Consider the following 22,682-nt stretch of genomic DNA (forward strand, 5'->3'; position numbering starts at 1 on the left):
TTTCACATGAATGCATTACAGTAATAATGTGCGTTTACATATAGGAGACCGAAAAGGTGTAGGCTGAAGCCGCAGCTTATAAATGCCTACCCTTTTTTACATTTTATTACATCAAAATTCAAAAACAAAAAATAAGATAGTTGCAAGAATCAGTTGACAGCGAGAAGGAAAGTTTTCAATAGATCTTAGAAATAATAATAATAATAATGATAGCTTTTAAGTACATGATTGTACTAGGGTTTTGTATTTGTTAAGTACTCTTAGTTTAAACATTTTTTTGAATTTACATATAGAATTACACAATTTTAACTCATCGCAGAGACTATTCCATAGTTGTACACCTTTGACAGAGATGCATCTACTTTTAAAGTTTGTTCTTACTTTCATTTGTTTGAACATGCAGGTTCCCCTTAGTTCGTACCGGCTGACTCGGGGTGAAAACAATTTCTGAATGCAGTTGGGAAGAAGGTTATTATGTGCCTTGTAAAGTATAATGGAGGTTCTGAGTTCAACTAAATCTACAAATTTAAGGGTATTTAATTTAATAAAGAGTGGGTTTGTTGGGTCGCAGTATTTGGAATGGTTGACAATTCGGATGGCTCTCTTTTGTAGCTTGATGATTGGATCGATATTTGTTTTGTAGGTGTTCCCCCAAACTTCCACACACTACTTTTATGATGTACTTTGCTGTCTATATTGTATGTTTGCTTTTGATGTACACATGTCACTTTACTGTTCAATGTACCTTGTTTGCATAACATATTAAAGGGGGACTGACCCCCCCCAGATTTCTTGCAAAATGGTATCCTACTTGATTTGAAAACTCTGCAGGCAAGATGGCCACCTATACTCCCTTCTGTACCCTGGCAGAATAAACTATCATAACTTGGCCAATAAGTATGTAAGATACAAAATAAAACAAATTGTAATGTCTTTATTTGTTGTAGAATGCAGAGGACATTTAACTGTTTAGTTAAACTCGCATTCCAGGAATATTGTATTTACTGCGCTGCTCTAAACATAGCGTAGATGGCTCGAGCCTGTTTCGTCCTGGACCCCACTCCCTTTGCACCAGAACACAATCGATTTGGGGGTGGAACACGTCAGGATTGGCCAACGCCAATGCCAGTGCCCAGAACTGTCCAATCAAATCATCGACAGAGACGCTATGGCCCGCCTCCCAGTATTTTCAGTGTATCAGAGATGGAGAACGATAAATGATAAATACAGCCACGTTATAAACAACAAACTAACGCTGGTGATCCGTATGGAAACAGTGTTACTCGAAATGGTTAAAAGTTATATCAATTTGGTCATTCAGTGGCGTTTTAGTGCCATATAACATAACTAACTAGCGGCTAACATTAGCCACAATAGGCATTACCCAGGGATGCATTGGTCTTAAAGGGCTCACACCGCGTGATCTACAGTAATAATCAATGGGGAAAAATAAAATTTTTCACATGAGTGGTGAGCGTGCTAAACCCACCGTGACGTCACGATGTACCAAATATCCCATTCATTTGAGGGCACAAAAAAAAGCAGTGTTCAACCCATAGAGGGAACTTATGCTACTGAAAATGATACAAATGGTACAATGGTAACAGTTTGGTCTCAAATGTGGAAATTTTGTTTTGGGGGTAAGTTACACTTAAAATAAATAAAAAAAAGGAAAAAAAAAGGTTTAAAACGTGTCGTTCTGAGACAGAAGTGCCAGAATAAATTGCAGAGCTAAATAAACATGAAGAGGAGGTAATGGCCGCTCATCTGCATAATTACTGACATTCTAACGATACAAAGCCTTCCTTTAACTTTGCCATTTGATTTTCTTTATATTTTCTATAATTTCTTGTTGTTTATTGTCTATCGTTGATTCTTTTAACATTGTTTTATTGTTGTATGTAAAGTGTAATGAGACACCCTGGTGTGATACTGCACTTTCAATAAACTGACTCGATTTGATTTCTTTTGACATTTTCAGTATTTTCAGTGGGATTCAAACCTCTAACTCCGGCAGTGCCTTGCTCTATAGAGCTGTATACAGAACCAGTGAGAAAACCTTACAAACTGAAATAGAACCATGAAATAAAATGGCGGTGTTGTTGTTCGGACCTGTCCCCAGCGGTACGATGCCCATGGGCGGTTCTGGACAGAGCAGTTTGTGCCGCACGGCCTCCAGCACGCCCAGCACCCAGCCCACGGTGCCGTCGCCCCCACAGACCAGCACCCGAAACCTGGGCACCTCCCGGAACGTGTGCAGGCTGGACCGCAGAGAACCAAGACAGACGTACAGTGTGTTAGGACAGACACTTCATGTCATGGACATTTCATTTCTGGTCTATTTTAACAAAGCAGGACAACATCACCCCATTGGACAAGAATTAGTCATAATATCATTATCGAGTTCAGAGACTCTTTCAAACTCTACTTATCTGTCCGTACAGTTCATCACATTCCCGACTGGGATTCACCTGTACAACCAGTGTTTACATGTACAACCAGTGTTTACATGTACAACCAGTGTTTAAACCTACAACCAGTGTTTACATGTACAACCAGTGTTTAAACCTACAACCAGTGTTTACATGTACAACCAGTGTTTACATGTACAACCAGTGTTTACATGTACAACCAGTGTTTACATGTACAACCAGTGTTTACATGTACAACCAGTGTTTACATGTACAACCAGTGTTTAAACCTACAACCAGTGTTTACATGTACAACCAGTGTTTAAACCTACAACCAGTGTTTAAACCTACAACCAGTGTTTACATGTACAACCAGTGTTTAAACCTACAACCAGTGTTTTACTGTCGACCACTGAGGCAAATACAATCTCCATTTGGAATAACAGACTTTTATAGTTTTACCAAATGAAATCATATTAGGGGTTTGTATTGGGTTAGGGGTCATCTTAAGGCTTTTGCTTACAACAGCTCTGCTTTTGAAGATAAAATCATCTGTAGTTTTGATATCAACTGCTGAAACTTTAGCAGCAAATTTCATTTCTCAAAATGTATATACCGGTAGCTTGCTTGGGAATGATTTTAAATAACATGTGAATGAATGATGCAGTCCCCCTTTGAGCCGATCAGTAACAAGTAAACAAACGTAGCAGCGCCCCCCTTAGGTCAATGAGTGAACTTACAGTGAACTGAAAGTGCCATAATGGAGCAATCAGCAATCAAGGTATTTAGAGAGGGAAAGATGTTGTTATTACAGTCAGGATCTCCAGCTCAGCCTCAGGCAAGATGCTGGGGTTTAAACAGCCTCTCAGAGCCAATCAGGACTCGGCTATTTCACATACCCCCATGTTGGTCCCGCCTACATTAGTTAACCCTTTACTGGCTGTTTTTGAAACCTTTCTGATAATTTTTTTTTTTTTTTTTTGGAATGGAAAGAATATGATATATCTCCCGTGACTACAGTAGTTGACTACCTTTTGGGAGTAGTCCATTACTACTAAAATGCAGTAGTGGTGAATGCCCTACTCAGTTTGTGTGTGTGTGTGTGTGTGTGTGTGCGTGCGTGCGTGCGTGCGTGTGTGTGTGTGTGTGTGGTCCTCTCACCCAGCCAGCGGTCCTGCGTTGGAGATGTCAAAGACCTGGTGAGGGTTCAGAAGCTTCCTGAAGCTGTAGAGCAGCTCTCGGCCCTTCAGTCCTCCGCTCTTCGGGTTGACAAACACCAGCAGAGGAGAGACGTCTTTCCCCAGCTTGTTGTGCTGAGGCAAGACGAGAGTAATGAACAAACATACACTAAATCACCAGTCACTAAGTCACCAGTCACTAAATCACCAGTCACTAAGTCACCAGTCACTAAATCACCAGTCACTAAGTCACCAGTCACTAAATCACCAGTCACTAAATCACCAGTCACTAAATCAATATACACTAAGTCACCAATCACTAAATCACCAGTCACTAAGTCACCAGTCACTAAATCAACATACACCAAGTCACCAGTCACTAAATCAACATACACTAAATCAACATACACTAAGTCACCAGTCACTAAATCAACATACACTAAGTCACCAGTCACTAAATCAACATACACTAAGTCACCAGTCACTAAATCACCAGTCACTAAATCAATATACACTAAGTCACCAGTCACTAAATCAATATACTGTACACTAAGTCACCAGTCACTAAATCACCAGTCACTAAATCAATATAGACTAAGTCACCAGTCACTAAATCAACATAGCCTACACTAAATCACCAGTCACTAAATCACCAGTGACTAAATCAACATAACTAAGTCACCAGTCACTAAATCACCAGTCACTAAATCAACATACACTAAGTCACCAGTCACTAAATCACCAGTGACTAAATCAACATAACTAAGTCACCAGTCACTAAATCACCAGTCACTAAATCAACATACACTAAGTCACCAGTCACTAAATCACCAGTCACTAAATCAACATACACTAAGTCACCAGTCACTAAATCACCAGTCACTAAATCAATATACACTAAGTCACCAGTCACTAAATCAATATACTGTACACTAAGTCACCAGTCACTAAATCACCAGTCACTAAATCAATATAGACTAAGTCACCAGTCACTAAATCAACATAGCCTACACTAAATCACCAGTCACTAAATCACCAGTGACTAAATCAACATAACTAAGTCACCAGTCACTAAATCACCAGTCACTAAATCAACATACACTAAGTCACCAGTCACTAAATCACCAGTGACTAAATCAACATAACTAAGTCACCAGTCACTAAATCACCAGTCACTAAATCAACATACACTAAGTCACCAGTCACTAAATCACCAGTCACTAAATCAACATACACTAAGTCACCAGTCACTAAATCAACATACACTAAATCACCAGTCACTAAATCACCAGTGACTAAATCAACATACACTAAGTCACCAGTCACTAAATCACCAGTCACTAAATCAACATACACTAAGTCACCAGTCACTAAATCACCAGTCACTAAATCAACATACACTAAGTCACCAGTCACTAAATCACCAGTCACTAAATCAATATACACTAAGTCACCAGTCACTAAATCACCAGTCACTAAATCAACATACACTAAGTCACCAGTCACTAAATCAACATACACTAAATCACCAGTCACTAAATCAACATACACTAAGTCACCAGTCACTAAATCACCAGTCACTAAATCAATATACACTAAGTCACCAGTCACTAAATCACCAGTCACTAAATCAACATACACTAAGTCACCAGTCACTAAATCAACATACACTAAATCACCAGTCACTAAATCAACATACACTAAGTCACCAGTCACTAAATCACCAGTCACTAAATCAACATACACTAAGTCACCAGTCACTAAATCAACATACACTAAATCACCAGTCACTAAATCACCAGTGACTAAATCAACATAACGCTGCTGTCGTTCCAGAGGCCTGTACTACAAAGCCAGTTTAGTGGTTTAGCGAGGTAACTTCAGGTTTAAACCTGGTTTGGCCGTACTACAAAGCAAGTTAACTTCTTACCGACATATATTTCCATAGCAACTTATGCTTCACACTTAACCTGGTCCGTAGCAGGTTAAGTTGCAAGGATAAGATTAGACCTTAAATCCACCGCCCACGAACCAATCGAATCAGCAGTTTGGAAAAATGGCCAACCCCTTTCTGGATGAGTTTCCCGAAGGAGCACGAATTGTAATGTTGAATGAGTAATGGTAATCAATGTTAATGTTAATCAAGGACTAAAGCCTTGCACTTGTTGGCTATTTTAATTAAGCCCTATACCACTTTGGAATATGTTTTTATATATTCATTTTTGTGCTCTCAAGTAGCCTAGATACGTTGTTTGATCCCGCTGATCGATTGCAGCTGAATAGTGAGTGGAGAAATATCACTAAACCGGCATAAAAAGGTTACATAAACGTCTCCAAAGCGCACGGTGCCATGTGCGCAATGGAGCTGAGACTGACGTTGGGTTGGAATTGAAATAGTCATAGCTTACATGCTGGCCTACTACATCTAAGCAATTTAATATGGGATCACCTGCACACAGGCGATCCCATATTAAGATGATTCATATCTAGCCTACTCCTGCATTTTGCAGCTGCAAGTGTTGCTTTTGGCCTGTATGATGTGATTGAACTTCATATTTCCAGCATCATTATATGAAATATGGAGATATGCGACTCTGCTGACAATATATGTGACCACAAAATAGGCAATTTTTTATAAATGAAATCTATGCCCGCACATACCGTGTCGTTCAGAAGCCTCTTTTAATTTTATTATCATTCTTTTTTTTATTGATAGCCTATAGGAATTATTCAATCAGTGCGACTAAACATGACATCATTATTATTCGTTGAGCCTAAATGGTCTACGGATTTTGGACTGAGACATTAGCTACACATTGCTTCCACTCGCAGTTTATTGAGAGGGTGAATTCGGCTGCTGTAGGATACGTGGAGGCAGAAACCGCTCTTCAAATAAATGACTGATGTGAATAAAAGTGGTAACTTTAGACAGTCATTCGGGAACAGACTAAAAATATCCAATGCGGATTTTGATTCTGACATAGTAGTCGATGGCTTTGATGAATGAGGAAATAGGCGTGTCTGGCGCTGTAAAAGCTACGGTTCTGAGCTGAGCGGTCCATATTGCATTGTGATTGGCTAGTTGTTAAAAACCACGCCTCTTTTGCGGGCACGAGCTCGTGTGCACGGGCATTTTCATGTGCACGCGCAGTCAACTTGATTAGAAAAACCTGGTTCGAGTTAACGACTGGCAAACGAGGTTCGTAGTACAAGTTAACTACAATCGAGCTGATCTGGTTTAGACAAACCAGATCAAGGGACAGATCCTGGATCTTCTTATCCAACATTCGTAGTACAGGCTACTGGACCTGGAATCTCCAAAACAGAAACTTTTCAGGAAGTAAAAAAAACCTGTTTGCTCTTAAACTACTGAACCAAATGTCGTCAAAGTTGGCACATGTCTTAATTATAGTTAGTTTCCCGCTGAATGTGTCATTACTTTATAAATATCTGACCTGGATAAGCTCAAATGATGTTGTTTATATTATCAGTCCGACTTGGAAGCGATTTCTCATGGCCAGTCAAGCGGGAGGCAGCTGCATCCTCATGCACGAGCCCCCAAGCTCCAGGCCGCGGGCGCGCGCGTAGGAGCAGCAGGATTGCCCCTCGCCTCTCATGGCCGATTTGGGGCTTTCGCATGGGGTGAGAAATAGTCTGACATAACGTAACGTAAACGTTACTTTATTCTCGTCAGAAAGCACTCCGATTTGCATGTTAAAACAAGTTTGCAGCCTAGGAATAACTGGAAAACATTTGATTGATATATTAACGTCAGAGGAAGCCAGGATGAGTCAAAACGATATGAGAAATACACAGCGCGTCTGCCGTGTGTCTTTTCCGGGTTTAGTGTCCTGCGTGGGGGGGTACACACGGAGGTAGGGGGGGAATTTCGTGGTTTGACTGACAGATTGAGGGCGAATGGCGTTACGAGATTTACTCACAAGCTCGTTTTAATGCTTTTCCATTGGTTGCATTTGTTAAAAACCACACAGAGACGTGAAGGGTGACCAATGGCATTGATTCATGACAAAAAGTAAGAAAGTGAAAAAAGTGACATTCGAGGTCCTGGCCCGACACCGACGATAACTAAAGGCCTAAACATGGTCGTCCGTCCGCCTCGAATTGGAGCCGTCTCGCCGTGCCAGCGAGCCCCACATACTCGGACGCCACTACGCCCCCGCTCCCCCCCCCCCGCGGAAGCTCCGTGTGAAAATGGCGGAGATTGTGTGCCAGGCAGTCTGAATTAAATTGAATGTAACGTTCCCAATTCTATGTATTAAATTCTAAAAAACGACCCTCAACATTTGGGAAGGCTAAGCCACACAACTAGTTGTTATAATCTAACATCATGCTTTGAAAGGCGACTTTACGACGAAGAGCCAGGGCAACGGCCAATCACAACTCTCCTGCAGCTGTCGTCACGCACGTATCGTCGCCGTGAAGTCACATTTTCGAGCAGCCCCCGTCAGCCGACGGCGGCCCCTCCCCGTAGGACGGCGCTCCCCCCGCCGTCACACGGGGAGGGCGGGGCGAGGCTCTGACGGACGACCATGTTTAGGCCTTAAGTCACCATTCACTAAATCAACATACACTAAATCACCAGACACTAAATCAACATACACTTAGTCACCAGTCACTAAATCAACATACACTAAGTCACCAGTCACTAAATCACCAGTGACTAAATCAACATAACTAAGTCACCAGTCACTAAGTCACCAGTGACTAAATCAACATACACTAAAGCTTAATTTATACTTATTAGAAAGTGTCGCTCAGCACATGGTCGCAGACGAAAAAGAAAGTGTCGCTCATGGTGTTGTATTTATACTTCAGTGAATGTTCGCCTCGTTCAACGGTCACATGACACACGAACGCTATAGTGCTGCAGACAGCCAAGAGAAGAGAGGGAATGGAATGCACAGTGAAACCACCTCGGAGGCAAGATGTAACGTACTTAACTACAGCTGCATATAAACGACACACAACTCACCTCCTCTCTCTCTGGGAAATGCACAATGTTCTTTGTGATTTTCACGAAGTCATACATCAAGGACAGGCTGATAAAAATAGCTGAGACACGTTCATTCATTTCAATCGAGTGAAACCCAAAACAAGGAAGTCAAGCGTGTGCCGTCTATATAGCCAATCAGACTTGCGCGACACATTGTGACGTAGTCAGCGACACTAGACATTTCACCAGGTAGCAGACACTGCTGCTCGCCGACACTTGAAAGTGTCGACTCAAGTCCTCATTTCCGTCGGCGACCGTTTCAAAAGTGTCGGCAGACGAAGCATAAATTGGGCTTAAGTCACGAGTCACTAAATCACCAGTCACTAAATCAACATACACTAAAAGTCACCAGTCACTAAATCACCACTACCCGCCAACATTAGGCTGTGAAAAAGGGAGATTTCCTTGGGTATCATAAATTGCACCCTCGCCAAAAAAACTCACTTTGTATGGCATACTATATTATGGTATACTCTGGTATACTATATATATATATATATATATATATATATATATATATATATATAGTATACTATGGTACTGTATGGAATACTATATTATGGTATACTCTGGTATACTATGGTGTGGCATGGCGTGTTGGCATGGCAGATCAGTATTACCGTGATCTCTGGTATGACCAGAGAGGTGAGCGGCTTGTTGTTGACGGCCGTGTCTTTAGCCAACATGTAGATCCTCTCTGCTTCAGAGAAACATGACACCTGCAACACCACCGCACCTGTTTGCGTAAGTAGAGATGAGAAGTTAGTAAGTAGGGTAAGTAGAGATGAGAAGTTAGTAAGTAGGGTAAGTAGAGATGAGAAGTTAGTAAGTAGGGTAAGTAGAGATGAGAAGTTAGTAAGTAGGGTAAGTAGAGCGGTTAACTGGGTAGCTGACGAGTTGGTTCATTGATTGGTTGGTTGGCAAGACGGGTGGCTTGTTGGGTAACTGGGTGAATGAGGAGCTGTGGGGGGGCGGGGGGGTTTGGGTGAATGGGGAGCTGTGTGTGTGTGTGTGTGTGTGTGTGCGTGTGTGTGTGTGTGTGTGTGTGTGTGTGTGGAGGGGGGGGGGGGTTTGGGTGAATGGGGAGCTGTGTGTGTGTGTGTGTGTGTGTGTGTGTGTGTGTGTGTGTGTGTGTGTGTGTGTGGAGGGGGGGGGGGGGGGGGTTGGGTGAATGGGGAGCTGTGTGTGTGTGTGTGTGTGTGTGTGCGTGTGTGTGTGTGTGTGTGGAGGGGGGGGGGGGGGGTTTGGGTGAATGGGGGGCTGTGTGTGTGTGTGTGTGTGTGGAGGGGGGGGTTTGGGTGAATGGGGGGCTGTGAGAAAGTTTGGAAAAGTAGCAGACATGATCTGAATGGAGAAGAGGGGAATGAGGACAAAGAGAGAGGGGAGACCAGCCGACTGAATTTAAAGACACGACTTTGCTTGTTTTCTTCTTTCCTCCCCCCGATTTTTTATCCCATTTTAGTGCTAATTTAATTTATTTATCCTGGTTACTGCTCCATCCTCTGCCGATCTGGGGAGAGCCGAAACTGGCTCCATGCTTCCTCCGAGACATGGGCAGTTAGCCAGCCGCTTCTTTTCACCTGACAGGGGAAGCTTCACCGGTAGGACATAGCACGTGGGAGGTTCACGCTATTCCAACCAGTTCCCCTCCCTCCGAACAGGCGCCCTTAACGACCAGAGGAGGAACCACATTAGCAACCAGGATATTGCATGTTTTGGTGAAGGGGTTCCTATATGAAGGAAACTCCCAGGGGGCACGGGGAGAACATGCAAACTCCACACAGAAAGGGCCCTTTTGACGACCCCACCCGGGCGGTGGGCACTCGAGGACATGCGGACGGGCACGCATTCCTTCAGCGTTCACAGCGTCCCAGGTGGGAATCGAACCCAGGACCTTCGAGCTGTGAGGCGACAGCGCTTACCACTGTACCACCGTGCCCCCTGCTTGTTTTCTTCTTAACTCTGCAGTGAGATGATCACTCACACAGTTGTAGTCGTTCCCAACCTTTTTTTGTCTTACTGTATCATATGTACTAGGGCTGTCAAAGAATATTCTATATTCAAATATTTGAATATAAAAATTAAAAGAATATTCGAATATGAAAATTAATATTCAAATGTATTATTATTATTATTATTTTACATTTAACCAGGTAAAAAACCTGGCCAAGAGGGCAACATAAAAACATACATCGTTTGACTGGTTATTTAAAAACATTACAAAAGTGTAGTAAAGTGTCTGTGCTCTTATTGGCTAGTGCGTGTGAACCCGTGTGTGCTCGTTCTTCACTCTCGGGCAGTTAACGGAGTACGCGGTCCTGTGACCTTTCTGACCCCTTCCTATTGGTTGCTTCTGTAGGATGTGAAGCTGATCCTGCTGTTTTAGATCAGTGGAGATCAGAGCATCAGCTAAAACACTAACAGAGGAAAATGCCAAACAGTTTCTGTCTGCAGGACAGAACAGGACAGAACAGAACAGACTCTGGGATCTAAGATGTTGATGTCAGCAGAGAAGATACCTTAAAATAACCAGCAGAGCCGTTTCCATGACAACATACTCACCTTGACTCCCATAAAAGTGACTGATGGTGACCAGGTGACCTGCAGAGAGAGAGAGACAGAGGGGGGGGGGGGGGGGACAAGTTGGACAACCAGTCTTGCTGTGAACTAGCGCTGGCTATCATTTCAAAAATGATATCAATACCAATACCAGATTATATCAGTACCAGTACCGGTACCAGTACTAGTACCTTTAAAATGATACCCATACCAATAGAGTACTACATTTTATACACTTTTTTCTACTTCATTCATTCATTTTCTAATTCATTCATTCAACTCCGTCACATCCACCGTGCTCGACATCACCACCACAGACTGTATGGGTTGTAGCTGCTGCGCTAGCGGGCCAATCACATTACATAGTCGCATGAAATCGAAGAATGCTTGCCGTGATTGGCTGCGAGCAAAACCATACAAATAGTATTTTTTTCTAGATCCGTGTAGAAAAAGGATGGAACGCAGATATTGTTTGACTAGAGAAGTTTCCGTACTTCTTGGTACTGGGTTATTTCGCTCGATACCATAAAGGTATGGAGTAGTGATACTCAGCCCTGCTGTGAACTGACCTGAAAGAGACCAGAGCGAGAAGAGACCAGAGCCAGAAGAGACCAGAGCCAGAAGAGACCAGAGTCAGAAGAGACCAGAGCCAGAAGAGACCAGAGTGAGAAGAGACCAGAGTGAGAAGAGACCAGAGCGAGAAGAGACCAGAGCCAGAAGAGACCAGAGCCAGAAGAGACCAGAGCCAGAAGAGACCAGAGCCAGAAGAGACCAGAGCCAGAAGAGACCAGAGCCAGAAGAGACAGCGCTGGATGCTGAGTCATGCCTTCACCCTCATTACTGTTTGATAAAAGCAGATGCTTTATTTAACAGCTGGGAGAAACAGAGCAAAAGTCTCCACCACAAAAAGAAAAGTGAAACTTCTTGCAAAAACTAGCACAAAACTAAACTGAACTGGTGGAACTTTTTTAAAGGATAGTAGAGAATGCAAGTCCTTTGTTGATGACATGAATCACACTTTTACTGGATCCACAAGGCATTAAAGGGGCATTTTGGAAATAATTTCCTTATCTGTAACCTGGACGACACTATGTTCAAATGAAAACTAACTGGGCCCTTATAGCTGCTTCTCCTACCAGAACTTTTCACTCCAACTACTGTACAGTGTACATCACGCACCGCTTTGACTGTAAATTCCTATTTAATGCCTACTTAACACTCCTCATATTTGTGTATATTGTATATATTATATATATTGTATATATTATATATATTGTACATATTGTCTATATTGTATATATTGGACTGCACTTGCAAATTTGTGATTTTGTCTTTTAGACAATTTCTTTTTGTCTCTGAATATTGATGAGACGCTGCATATTTACACTAAGAAAAATTCCTATTCCCATATTGTGGCAACTGGCGATAAAAGTGATTCTGATTCTTTGGAATTTTAATTGTTCATTTTAATTGTTCCAACAGTGTTTTTTCCTCACTTTTGATGGTCAGGTGTTCCTGGATCAGCTGGGTGTATTCCTCTCTGGTCAGCAGGGGGGGCAGTCCTCCGATCAGCAGGCTGACGTGGACCACCCGCGTCCTGTTCTCCGTCATGTAGAAGCGAGTCTGGTTCATCTGCCTCAGAGAGACCTGGGAGGAAAGCATTTTGCTGTGATGGTTGTTTCCTTACAGTAGTTTATTCTTGGGGTCCCCAGGGACCACAGTCGTGAACCTGACTAGCTCCTCCTACCTTCCTGATCTCCTGCAGTTTCTCCAGAAGGTTCTCCTGTTCCGTCAACGTCTGTCTCTGGACTGTAGGGCAGGAGGAGAGGAAACATCACCACCAGAACCTTTCAAGCACTTTCAAGGTACTGAAACAAAAAACGCCCAGATCTCGAAGCCTTTATCATCACATCTAAAGTGTATCTATAAATGAACCTGTGAAAAATAAAAGAGACAGTATTCCTTTATACCAGGGCCACATGATCAGATTGTTGTTTTTGTCATGCTGTAACTTCTATTTTTATCACTCGGTTAAATGATAGAAAAGATGCTGTGCACTTATTCAGGAAAAAGCAGAACTGGACGGACAAACCCGTCTTTATTTGTCACACGAACACACCCAACACCCACACCCACCCACACCCACCCACACACACACCCACACACACACACACACACACACACACACACACACACACACACACACAAACACACACACACACACACACACACACACACACACACACGGTGGCCGGTGATACAGTGTCTCTGCATTTATCCCATCCAGGCTTGTCCTTCCTCCAGGGGGCAGCCAGGAGCAGTGGGCACCAACTTCAAATGTTGTCATCACTGGTCAGATGACGATCTTCTACATGTTTTTAGGAAGGGGGAGTCCATATCAATGTTGTATGGAGGAACCCCAGGGGAGCACGGGGAGAACATGCAAACTCCACACAGAAAGGCCCTTTTGACGCGATAGCCCACCTGGGCATGGGCACTGAAGACATGGGGGGGTTCACACCCTCAGCGCCCATCAGCAGGTGGGTCGGCAGCAGATTCCCAGGTGGGAATCGAACCCAGGACCTTCTAGCTGTGAGGCGACAGCGCTACCACTGTGCCCCCGTGCCCCCTCACGACACTCACGACACAAGCATTTCAAAATAAAAGCCCATTTAGGTCATCTCATTCGATTTTTTTTTTGCTTCATAAGTTAAATGGTGTGGTTTGTCTTACACCTCCCGGGCCAGGCAGAACCATCATGAGGCCCGGTTCTGGCCCCCGGGCCGTATAATGCCCAGGTCTGCTTTATGCCCACAGCAATCAATGTATATTGTTCACTTTGTTTATTTGACCAGCTGTTCATATTAACTTTGATTTGATGTTTTGATCACGATTATTTCATGCTTGCTAATTGCCAGAGTAAGGTATGTACAACATCATAGGTCAGAGGACGCGCGCAAATTCTGATTTGACTGGTGTGATCATAGTTTCTGGGATTATGGACGAAATCTGAAATAATACTCATATTTTCAGATTGGTGTATGAGAGACAAAATCTCATACAACATCATACATGTTCTACTCATCATTTGTGGTGGATGACATGTTGACTGTTGACCGACTCACCCTGCTTGCTCCCCATGTAGACTTCCACCAGGCTGAAGCTGGACGGATCTGCTTCCTGAAACCAAAACAGACTTTTTTTCCAGACTTTTCCAGGACCTGGAAAACGCATTTTGATATTCCGAAAGTTTTCCAGGATTGTCATGGCCGTGTCGTGTGCACCTGGATGATGAGCTCACCTGTCTGTCCAGCTGGGTGAGGACCTCTTTGAGGACTGAGGCTACCGTGCTGTTCTTGGAGATGGAGACGGACGTCAGAGCCGACCTGAAACACACCGGGGAGGACAATAAAGATTGAAATAACATGAACAAAAAAGACTACATTTGTACACTTTGTTGTTAGGTCGATGGTGTTTTTATGAGTTTTGACAGAATACTTTAAATTATTTTCCAAAAAGGTTAATACACTGGAATCATGCCTTTATAAAGTGTTAAACATAATTGCTTGTGATTCCATGATATCACAGTATTTTCTATGAAGTGGGTTCAGTGTTCAGTTGTAACTTAGTGATTTCACTAAATATTTTAGCACACACAATGAGATTTATATATAATAATTAATAATATATAATAATTAATAATAGTTTATATATAATGACTATGTGGGCAAAGGCAAATAATAAAGCAGTTAGAACAGTGTGGTAAAGTTCACTTTACTGTAATGCAGCCTTTAAAACCAGGTAAAGACAACACTTATGACTATGTCATATGATATAAGACAATATCAAAGACTCAGCAGTCCATCACCTAAAATACCTTTAAAACTTCCGTCCTGGTTTGTCAACATTGTTTTCCAGTCTGAACACATTCCAACAATTCCCGGACTTCCCGTGTCTGGAAAACACCTCTAACCTGCGGATATTCCAGAATTTCCAGTACCAGACAGAAGCACTAGTACATGCTTCCTCCAATATGCAGTCACCAGCCGCTTCTTTTCACCTGAGAGCGAGGAGTTCCACCAATCACCGGCAAGACGTAGCACATGGGAGGGTCACGCTATTTCCCCCAGTTCCTGATTGGACGCCCGACCAGGCCGGAGGTAACATGACCAGGCCGGAGGTAACACGACCAGGCCGGAGGTAACACGACCAGGCCGGAGGTAACACGACCAGGCCGGAGGTAACACGACCAGGCCGGAGGTAACACGACCAGGCCGGAGGTAACACGACCAGGCCGGAGGTAACACGACCAGGCCGGAGGTAACATGACCAGGCCGGAGGTAACACGACCAGGCAGGAGGTAACATGACCAGGCCGGAGGTAACACGACCAGGCAGGAGGTAACATGACCAGGCCGGAGGTAACATGACCAGGCAGGAGGAGGTAACATGACCAGGCCGGAGGTAACACGACCAGGCAGGAGGTAACATGACCAGGCCGGAGGTAACATGACCAGGCAGGAGGAGGTAACATGACCAGGCCGGAGGTAACACGACCAGGCCGGAGGTAACACGACCAGGCCGGAGGTAACACGACCAGGCCGGTGGTAACACGACCAGGCCGGAGGTAACACGACCAGGCCGGAGGTAACACGACCAGGCCGGAGGTAACATGACCAGGCCGGAGGTAACATGACCAGGCCGGAGGTAACACGACCAGGCAGGAGGTAACACGACCAGGCCGGAGGTAACATGACCAGGCCGGAGGTAACATGACCAGGCAGGAGGTAACATGACCAGGCAGGAGGTAACATGACCAGGCTGGAGGTAACATGACCAGGCCAGAGGTAACATGACCAGGCAGGAGGTAACACGACCAGGCCAGAGGTAACATGACCAGGCCGGAGGTAACATGACCAGGCCGGAGGTAACACGACCAGGCCGGAGGTAACATGACCAGGCCGGAGGTAACATGACCAGGCAGGAGGTAACATGACCAGGCAGGAGGTAACACGACCAGGCCGGAGGTAACACGACCAGGCCGGAGGTAACATGACCAGGCCGGAGGTAACATGACCAGGCCGGAGGTAACATGACCAGGCAGGAGGTAACACGACCAGGCAGGAGGTAACATGACCAGGCCGGAGGTAACATGACCAGGCCGGAGGTAACATGACCAGGCCGGAGGTAACATGTTGAGGCAGGAGGTAACACGACCAGGCCGGAGGTAACATGACCAGGCAGGAGGTAACACAACCAGGCAGGAGGTAACATGACCAGGCCGGAGGTAACATGACCAGGCCAGAGGTAACATGAACATGACCAGGCCGGAGGTAACACGACCAGGCCGGAGGTAACATGACCAGGCCGGAGGTAACACGACCAGGCCGGAGGTAACACGACCAGGCCGGAGGTAACATGACCAGGCCGGAGGTAACACGACCAGGCCGGAGGTAACACGACCAGGCCGGAGGTAACATGACCAGGCAGGAGGGAACATGACCAGGCAGGAGGTAACATGACCAGGCCGGAGGTAACATGACCAGGCCGGAGGTAACATGACCAGGCCGGAGGTAACATGACCAGGCCGGAGGTAACATGACCAGGCCGGAGGTAACATGACCAGGCAGGAGGAGGTAACATGACCAGGCCGGAGGTAACACGACCAGGCCGGAGGTAACACGACCAGGCCGGAGGTAACACGACCAGGCCGGAGGTAACACGACCAGGCCGGAGGTAACACGACCAGGCCGGAGGTAACACGACCAGGCTGGAGGTAACATGACCAGGCCGGAGGTAACAAGACCAGGCCGGAGGTAACATGTTCAGGCCGGAGGTAACACGACCAGGCCGGAGGTAACACGACCAGGCCGGAGGTAACATGACCAGGCAGGAGGCAACATGACCAGGCCGGAGGTAACACGACCAGGCCGGAGGTAACACGACCAGGCCGGAGGTAACATGACCAGGCCGGAGGTAACATGTTCAGGCCGGAGGTAACACGACCAGGCCGGAGGTAACACGACCAGGCCGGAGGTAACATGACCAGGCCGGAGGCCGGAGGTAACATGACCAGGCCGGAGGTAACATGACCAGGCCGGAGGTAACATGACCAGGCCGGAGGTAACACGGGGGCTCTAACCTAGGGAGGGAATCTACCGCTGCACTACCCGGACACCCTTGAAATTTCATTTTTGGGTGAACTGTTCCTTTAAAAAGAAAAAAAATCAATTTTCCGTCAGCAGTACTCACTGTGGCCAGGCGGTGTGGATCCGGAGCGGTTGGCTATGCTGTGGTTTGGCTCTGAGGATCCAGGCTGCGTCTGTAGCGCCCCCTCCTGGCATGGCGCTCTTGTTGTCCGGGCCGCCGTTGCGGTTGAGGATGTCGTCGCCGTGGAGATGCTCCTGGCCGCCCAGCTCCTGCAACTCAAAGTCCTGCGGCTCGTCAGGCAGGAAGAAGGCCCGCAGTGCTGCCTCCTACAGGAACACACAGGAACTGCAACACTCAGGGGTTCAGGGGATTCTGACTGAGCAACCAAGTCCAAAACACTTTTCTGTTTTGATTTAAGGGTGTAGAATTTAACCTCCATTAAAGGACGAGGCTGCTGTTTTTACCATCAACAAATCCTATGAAAATAACATCAACAATGTGTTTGCTACTCCAGTTACTTTCCCACTTCCCACGTTCAGTTTTTAGCCGCCAACCTGGAGGTAATAGAGCACCAGAGGAATGAGTCCGGAAGTAGCATGGAAGGTGGAAGTCCTGGACTTCCTGGATCTTACGGGGGAACGTCAATGGGGTTTTAGAATGGGGATTTCACTTCAATGCATAAAATAAGGTCTGTGGTTAACAAAGGCTTATGGGAGTAATAATAATTTGTGTTCACCAGGATAATCTTCACAAACGAGAATCACTTTTATGACTTTTGAAACGTGAATGAGTTTTTTTAAACGCAGGTTTAAGATAACACTTCAAAAGGCATAAAAGTGATTAATATTTGTGAAGATTATCCTGCTGAATTCAAATTACCACGTCCATAAACCTTTGTTAACCACAGACCTTATTTGATGCATTTAAGTGAAATCCCCACTCTAAAACGTTTCCCTGTAAGATCCAGGAAGTCCGGGACTTCCGCCTTCCGACTACAAAAATATGTCATCCCTGAGGTATACTCTATTGATCCAATTGTAAGCTAAAAACTAGGGATGCACGATATGTCGGCAATCATATTGGTATCGGCCGATGTTAGTCATTTTTTAACATATCGGTATCGGTCCGATGTTGCAATGTTAATATCGGTTATCGGTATCAGCCAAATTCTTCACATTGAGATGAAATAATGTAGTAAATCTATGATTTATGGGCTTTTACAAATGTTTTTGAAATAAAGAAATGCATTACTTTTTCAAATTCAGTGTTTACATGTGTTTTTCAGTATCTACAAAATTTTGTTATTGTAGAAATGTGTTTTTATACAGATCATATCGACATCGGTAAATATCGGTTATCGGCCATAACAGCAATGTTAATATTGAATATCGGCATCGGCCAAAATTTTCATATCGGTGCATCCCTACTAAAAACCTTGAAATACGTCTCACAAAAAAAATCACTGACTCTTACCACGAATGTTTATAATGTTTATAGTTTCATCAAGCTAAAAATTCATTTTTTTTTTAGTTCATGACACGGAGATTCAGATTTTCCCTCGACAGCAACATTATACTGTAGTAATTGAATGTAGTATAAGTTGAATCAACAGTAGTACTGTAGTGTAAGCAGTTGCGGTCATAGGATCTTACTGCTCCATTCTAACATTATGTAACAGTTGTAACAGTAGTATTAGTAGTAGTAGTAGTAGTAGTAGTAGTATGAGGCCATTGACACTGTAGAAAGTATGTTGATTGTTTTGCTAAAGGGGGGCAGAGCTCTCACCACCACTTCCTCGTTCCTGGTGGCTCGCAGGATGGAGACGAGACGGAAGTGGCCGCGCTTCACCGCATCGTCGCCATCAAATACCTTGAGACACTGCTTCCCTGTTGGCCAGGACATACACACACACACACACACACACACACACACACACACACACACACACACACACAGTTTAAAAATATATATCTGCAGCGTCTTGGAGAGAAAAAAACGTACACAAACTTACATTACACCACCTAATATTTCCATGTTTCCTTCATTACCTCGACCAAGGAGGTGATGTTTTTGGTGCTGTTACGTTTGTTAGCAGGATTATGGAAAAACTACTCGGCCAATTCTCATGAAACTTGGTGGGAGGATGTAACATGGGCCCAGGAAGAACCCATTACATTTTGGGGCGGATCCAGGGGGGGGGCGAGGGATAGGAAGGTTGTAGAGAATCGAGGTTCGAGGGCTGGGTAGGGGGAGTGGCTCGGGGGATGTGGGTGGGTCAGGGTTCTGATCCGACTCACAACATTTGCATATCATGGCAGACTGGAGTATTGGCCTTGGCAGAGGTCTGTGAGTGTTTGGCTAGCTGGCAGGTCAGCCCTAGTCGCTAGTCGCTGACTGAGTCGCTGCGTGATGACGAACTTCCACCATTGGTCAGCAGCGCTGCTAACGCTAGCTGCTAGCCTTTAGCTACAGGTCCCTAGCCGACACGAGTCTCGAGAGAGAGACACACACACACACACACACACACACACACACACACACACACACACACACACACACACACACACACGGAGAGTGTTTGCAGAGCTTGGGCTCTGGCTGGAGAGCTGTCGCCGTTAGCTGCTTTAGGCTAGCTTAGAGTTAGCTAGGATGAGACAGGAAGTTGGGTGGTTTCAGAGTTATTTTATAATGTTATGTTTGTTGTATTTGTGTCAATTTTGAGGGAAAATTGGAGAATAATGCTGGGCTCTGCAGAGCAACAGAAATGGTTAGAGAAGTATAATAGTAGAAACACACATCACAACACCATCCAGCTCAACCCTAGGCTGGACCTAGTCTTGTTTAGCAGTTGAACCCACCTGCCTCTGTAGCGGCCGGCTGTCCGTCTTTACACACGGGAACGGATGGGTCCACATCATCTGAGTTATCTGATGACAACAAGCAGAACATGTGTGTGACATGCTCAGGGTTAGGGAGTAATGGAATGGGATGTATTGAGAATACAGTATTTAAAATACAAAATATTACTAACTGTATTCCATTAGTTACATTTAAATTGGTGGTATTCTGAATACAGCCACTTTCTTTAAAAATAGATTACTTTTTTTTGTTTGTTTATCCCATCTTCTCCCCAATTGTACTTCGCCAATTATTCCCCCTGCTGCCCCGGTCTCTGCTCCACCCTCTGCCGACTCACATGGTTTGATTAGGAAATGATTGCATCTTTATTTAAATATGTGCTTTGATTAAAAAAAAATCGAACTCAATTTGTAACTTGAGTTACTTGACAAAGTAACTGGTATAATATTACTGAAATCCTATAAGTTATATTACTGAGTTACAGCTAAAAGTAATATATTACATGTAATATGTTACTTTTGTAATGAGTTACCCCCCAACACTGTTCATTATTATTAACATTATGATATTCTGGATTTTTCTCTCATCACTCATGTGAAGAGTCCACAAATCTATATTGTTTTGCCTGCCGTATAATGTCAGCAGCAACAAAAAGGATGTGGTTTGGAGGTTCTGTGTGTGTAATATGTCTGTGTGCGCGTGCGTGTGTGTGTGTGTGTGTGTGTGTGTGTGTGCGTGCACGCGTGTGTGCGTGCCGTGTGTGCGCGTGTGTGCGTGCGTGCATGCGTGTGTGTGTGTGCGCGTGCTTGTGTGTATGTGTGTGCGTGTGTGTGTTTGTACGCGTGCGTGTGTGTGTGTGCGCGTGCTTGTGTGTATGTGTGTGCGTGTGCGTGTGTGTGTGTATATGTGTGTGTGTGTGTGTGTGCGTGTGTGTGTGTTACCCATGTCGTGGCAGCAGCTCTCTGTGATGCGGTAGCAGTGCATCTTGCTGTAGTTCCTGGCTTGGAGGCGGACGCAGGTGGGGTGCAGCAGCATGCCGCGCAGCCGCCCCCCCGCGCAGTCTGAAGCCACGCCCAGGAAGCACGCCGTGTGGGCCTGTGACATCGCCAACATGTTAACCAACACGCCAAAACGTTAACCAACACGCCAACATGTTAACGGCTAACCAAAACATGTATGGGCAAAGAGGGGTGTCACAATTTCCATTCTAAAACGATTTTTTTTTTCTCTCTACTCCTGCCTAGGTGCACATGTCCGAAGAAAAAACATCGTAAACCACAACAACAACAACAACATTTCAATGACGAGACAGCGTAGCTGCTGGTTAAAAACAGAGCCACTAGATGGCAGCAGGGTACTTTACAGCTTGCGTTTCCACACCTGCAAAAAGCCACCAGGATTAGAATAGTCATCTCTCTTTTTTCAGCAGCGTAAATTATTATTATACTGCATAAGCTGTTATTACATTTTAAATACATTTAAATTGGACCATATGGCCTCAGTCAATGTAAATGACAGTTGTCAGGACATAAAACCAACGATCTGTTGATCTTTTCAAATCAAGACTCAAGATTCGATATAGTCTAACAATGTCAATGGTGAAAAATATATATTTTTTAAATCAAACATTAAAGGGGCCATATTATGCATTTCTTAATTTTGTATCATATATATGTTGTTACAATCTTGGATGGTCATATTAAACATGGGCTAAGCTTCAAATAAATATGTGAAAGTGTCTTAATGTTACCCCCATGAACCCCCCCTCCCGCCCATGAACTCTCGTAGACGAGATTACATGGATTTATGCCAATTTTGTGCGAGAACCATAGTTTTGGTGACGTCAGGCAGGACTTGTTAACCTGACGCTGCCAGATCGATGAGTTTGCTTCACATCTGTTTCACAAACGACATCCATCTGGGTTCGGCCAAGCTACATTGCTGAAGAGGGCGGTCACTTTTTTCAGGCTACTAGGCAGGTGATTGGATGGACCGTCTGTCTGTCACCGTCTGGGCTTGCCAACGCCAACCAATCAGATCGACTTCCCTTCATGACGTAGCAGCGCCTGGTAAACACGAACAGCTAGGACTACAATTGCTAAATAGTTAGCATGGAGGTCGCAGATTTTTTGCTGTTTTTGTAAGGTGAATATTGGGTGCAACCATTGACTATTCAATTTGCCAAAAGAAAGAAGAATTACTGCAGATGTCTGACTGAGGATGAAGTGCAGGTAGGCCATTTTGCATGTTAAATGTAACTGATTGGATTAACTGATGTTACGCTAACGTTAGCAACATTTGGAGGTTGGGGTGCTACGTCTGATGATTGATGATTAACAGCGATTCATCACTAACACATATCGTTGTTCGTTTCTTCAGGGAACTGATGACACCGAGTGGCACGCACCCTGGACTGGCCTGGACGGCTAATGTCATGGAGACGCAACGCTCTCTAGCCTTTATGATCATGGCAATAACAACCAAATGCTTTGATACAATATAATGATTTAAC

At 44.6% G+C, this 22,682-nt stretch overlaps 1 protein-coding gene across 1 annotated transcript in view; it reads right to left on the reverse strand.

Annotated features, from left to right (window-relative positions):
• dgkq (diacylglycerol kinase theta) overlaps nt 1–22,682 on the reverse strand; it is an 85,973-nt gene that overhangs the window by 9,764 nt on the left and 53,527 nt on the right. The window contains exons 17-18 of the mRNA XM_083652047.1: nt 3,573–3,724; nt 2,113–2,261 (exon numbers count right to left, since the gene is read on the reverse strand). Of these exons, the coding sequence (XP_083508173.1) occupies nt 2,113–2,261; nt 3,573–3,724 (301 nt within the window). The remainder of the gene's footprint in view (nt 1–2,112; nt 2,262–3,572; nt 3,725–22,682) is intronic.

The sequence above is a fragment of the Poromitra crassiceps genome (assembly GCF_964638095.1).
Source record: "Poromitra crassiceps genome assembly, chromosome: 15".
NCBI lineage: Eukaryota > Metazoa > Chordata > Actinopteri > Beryciformes > Melamphaidae > Poromitra > Poromitra crassiceps.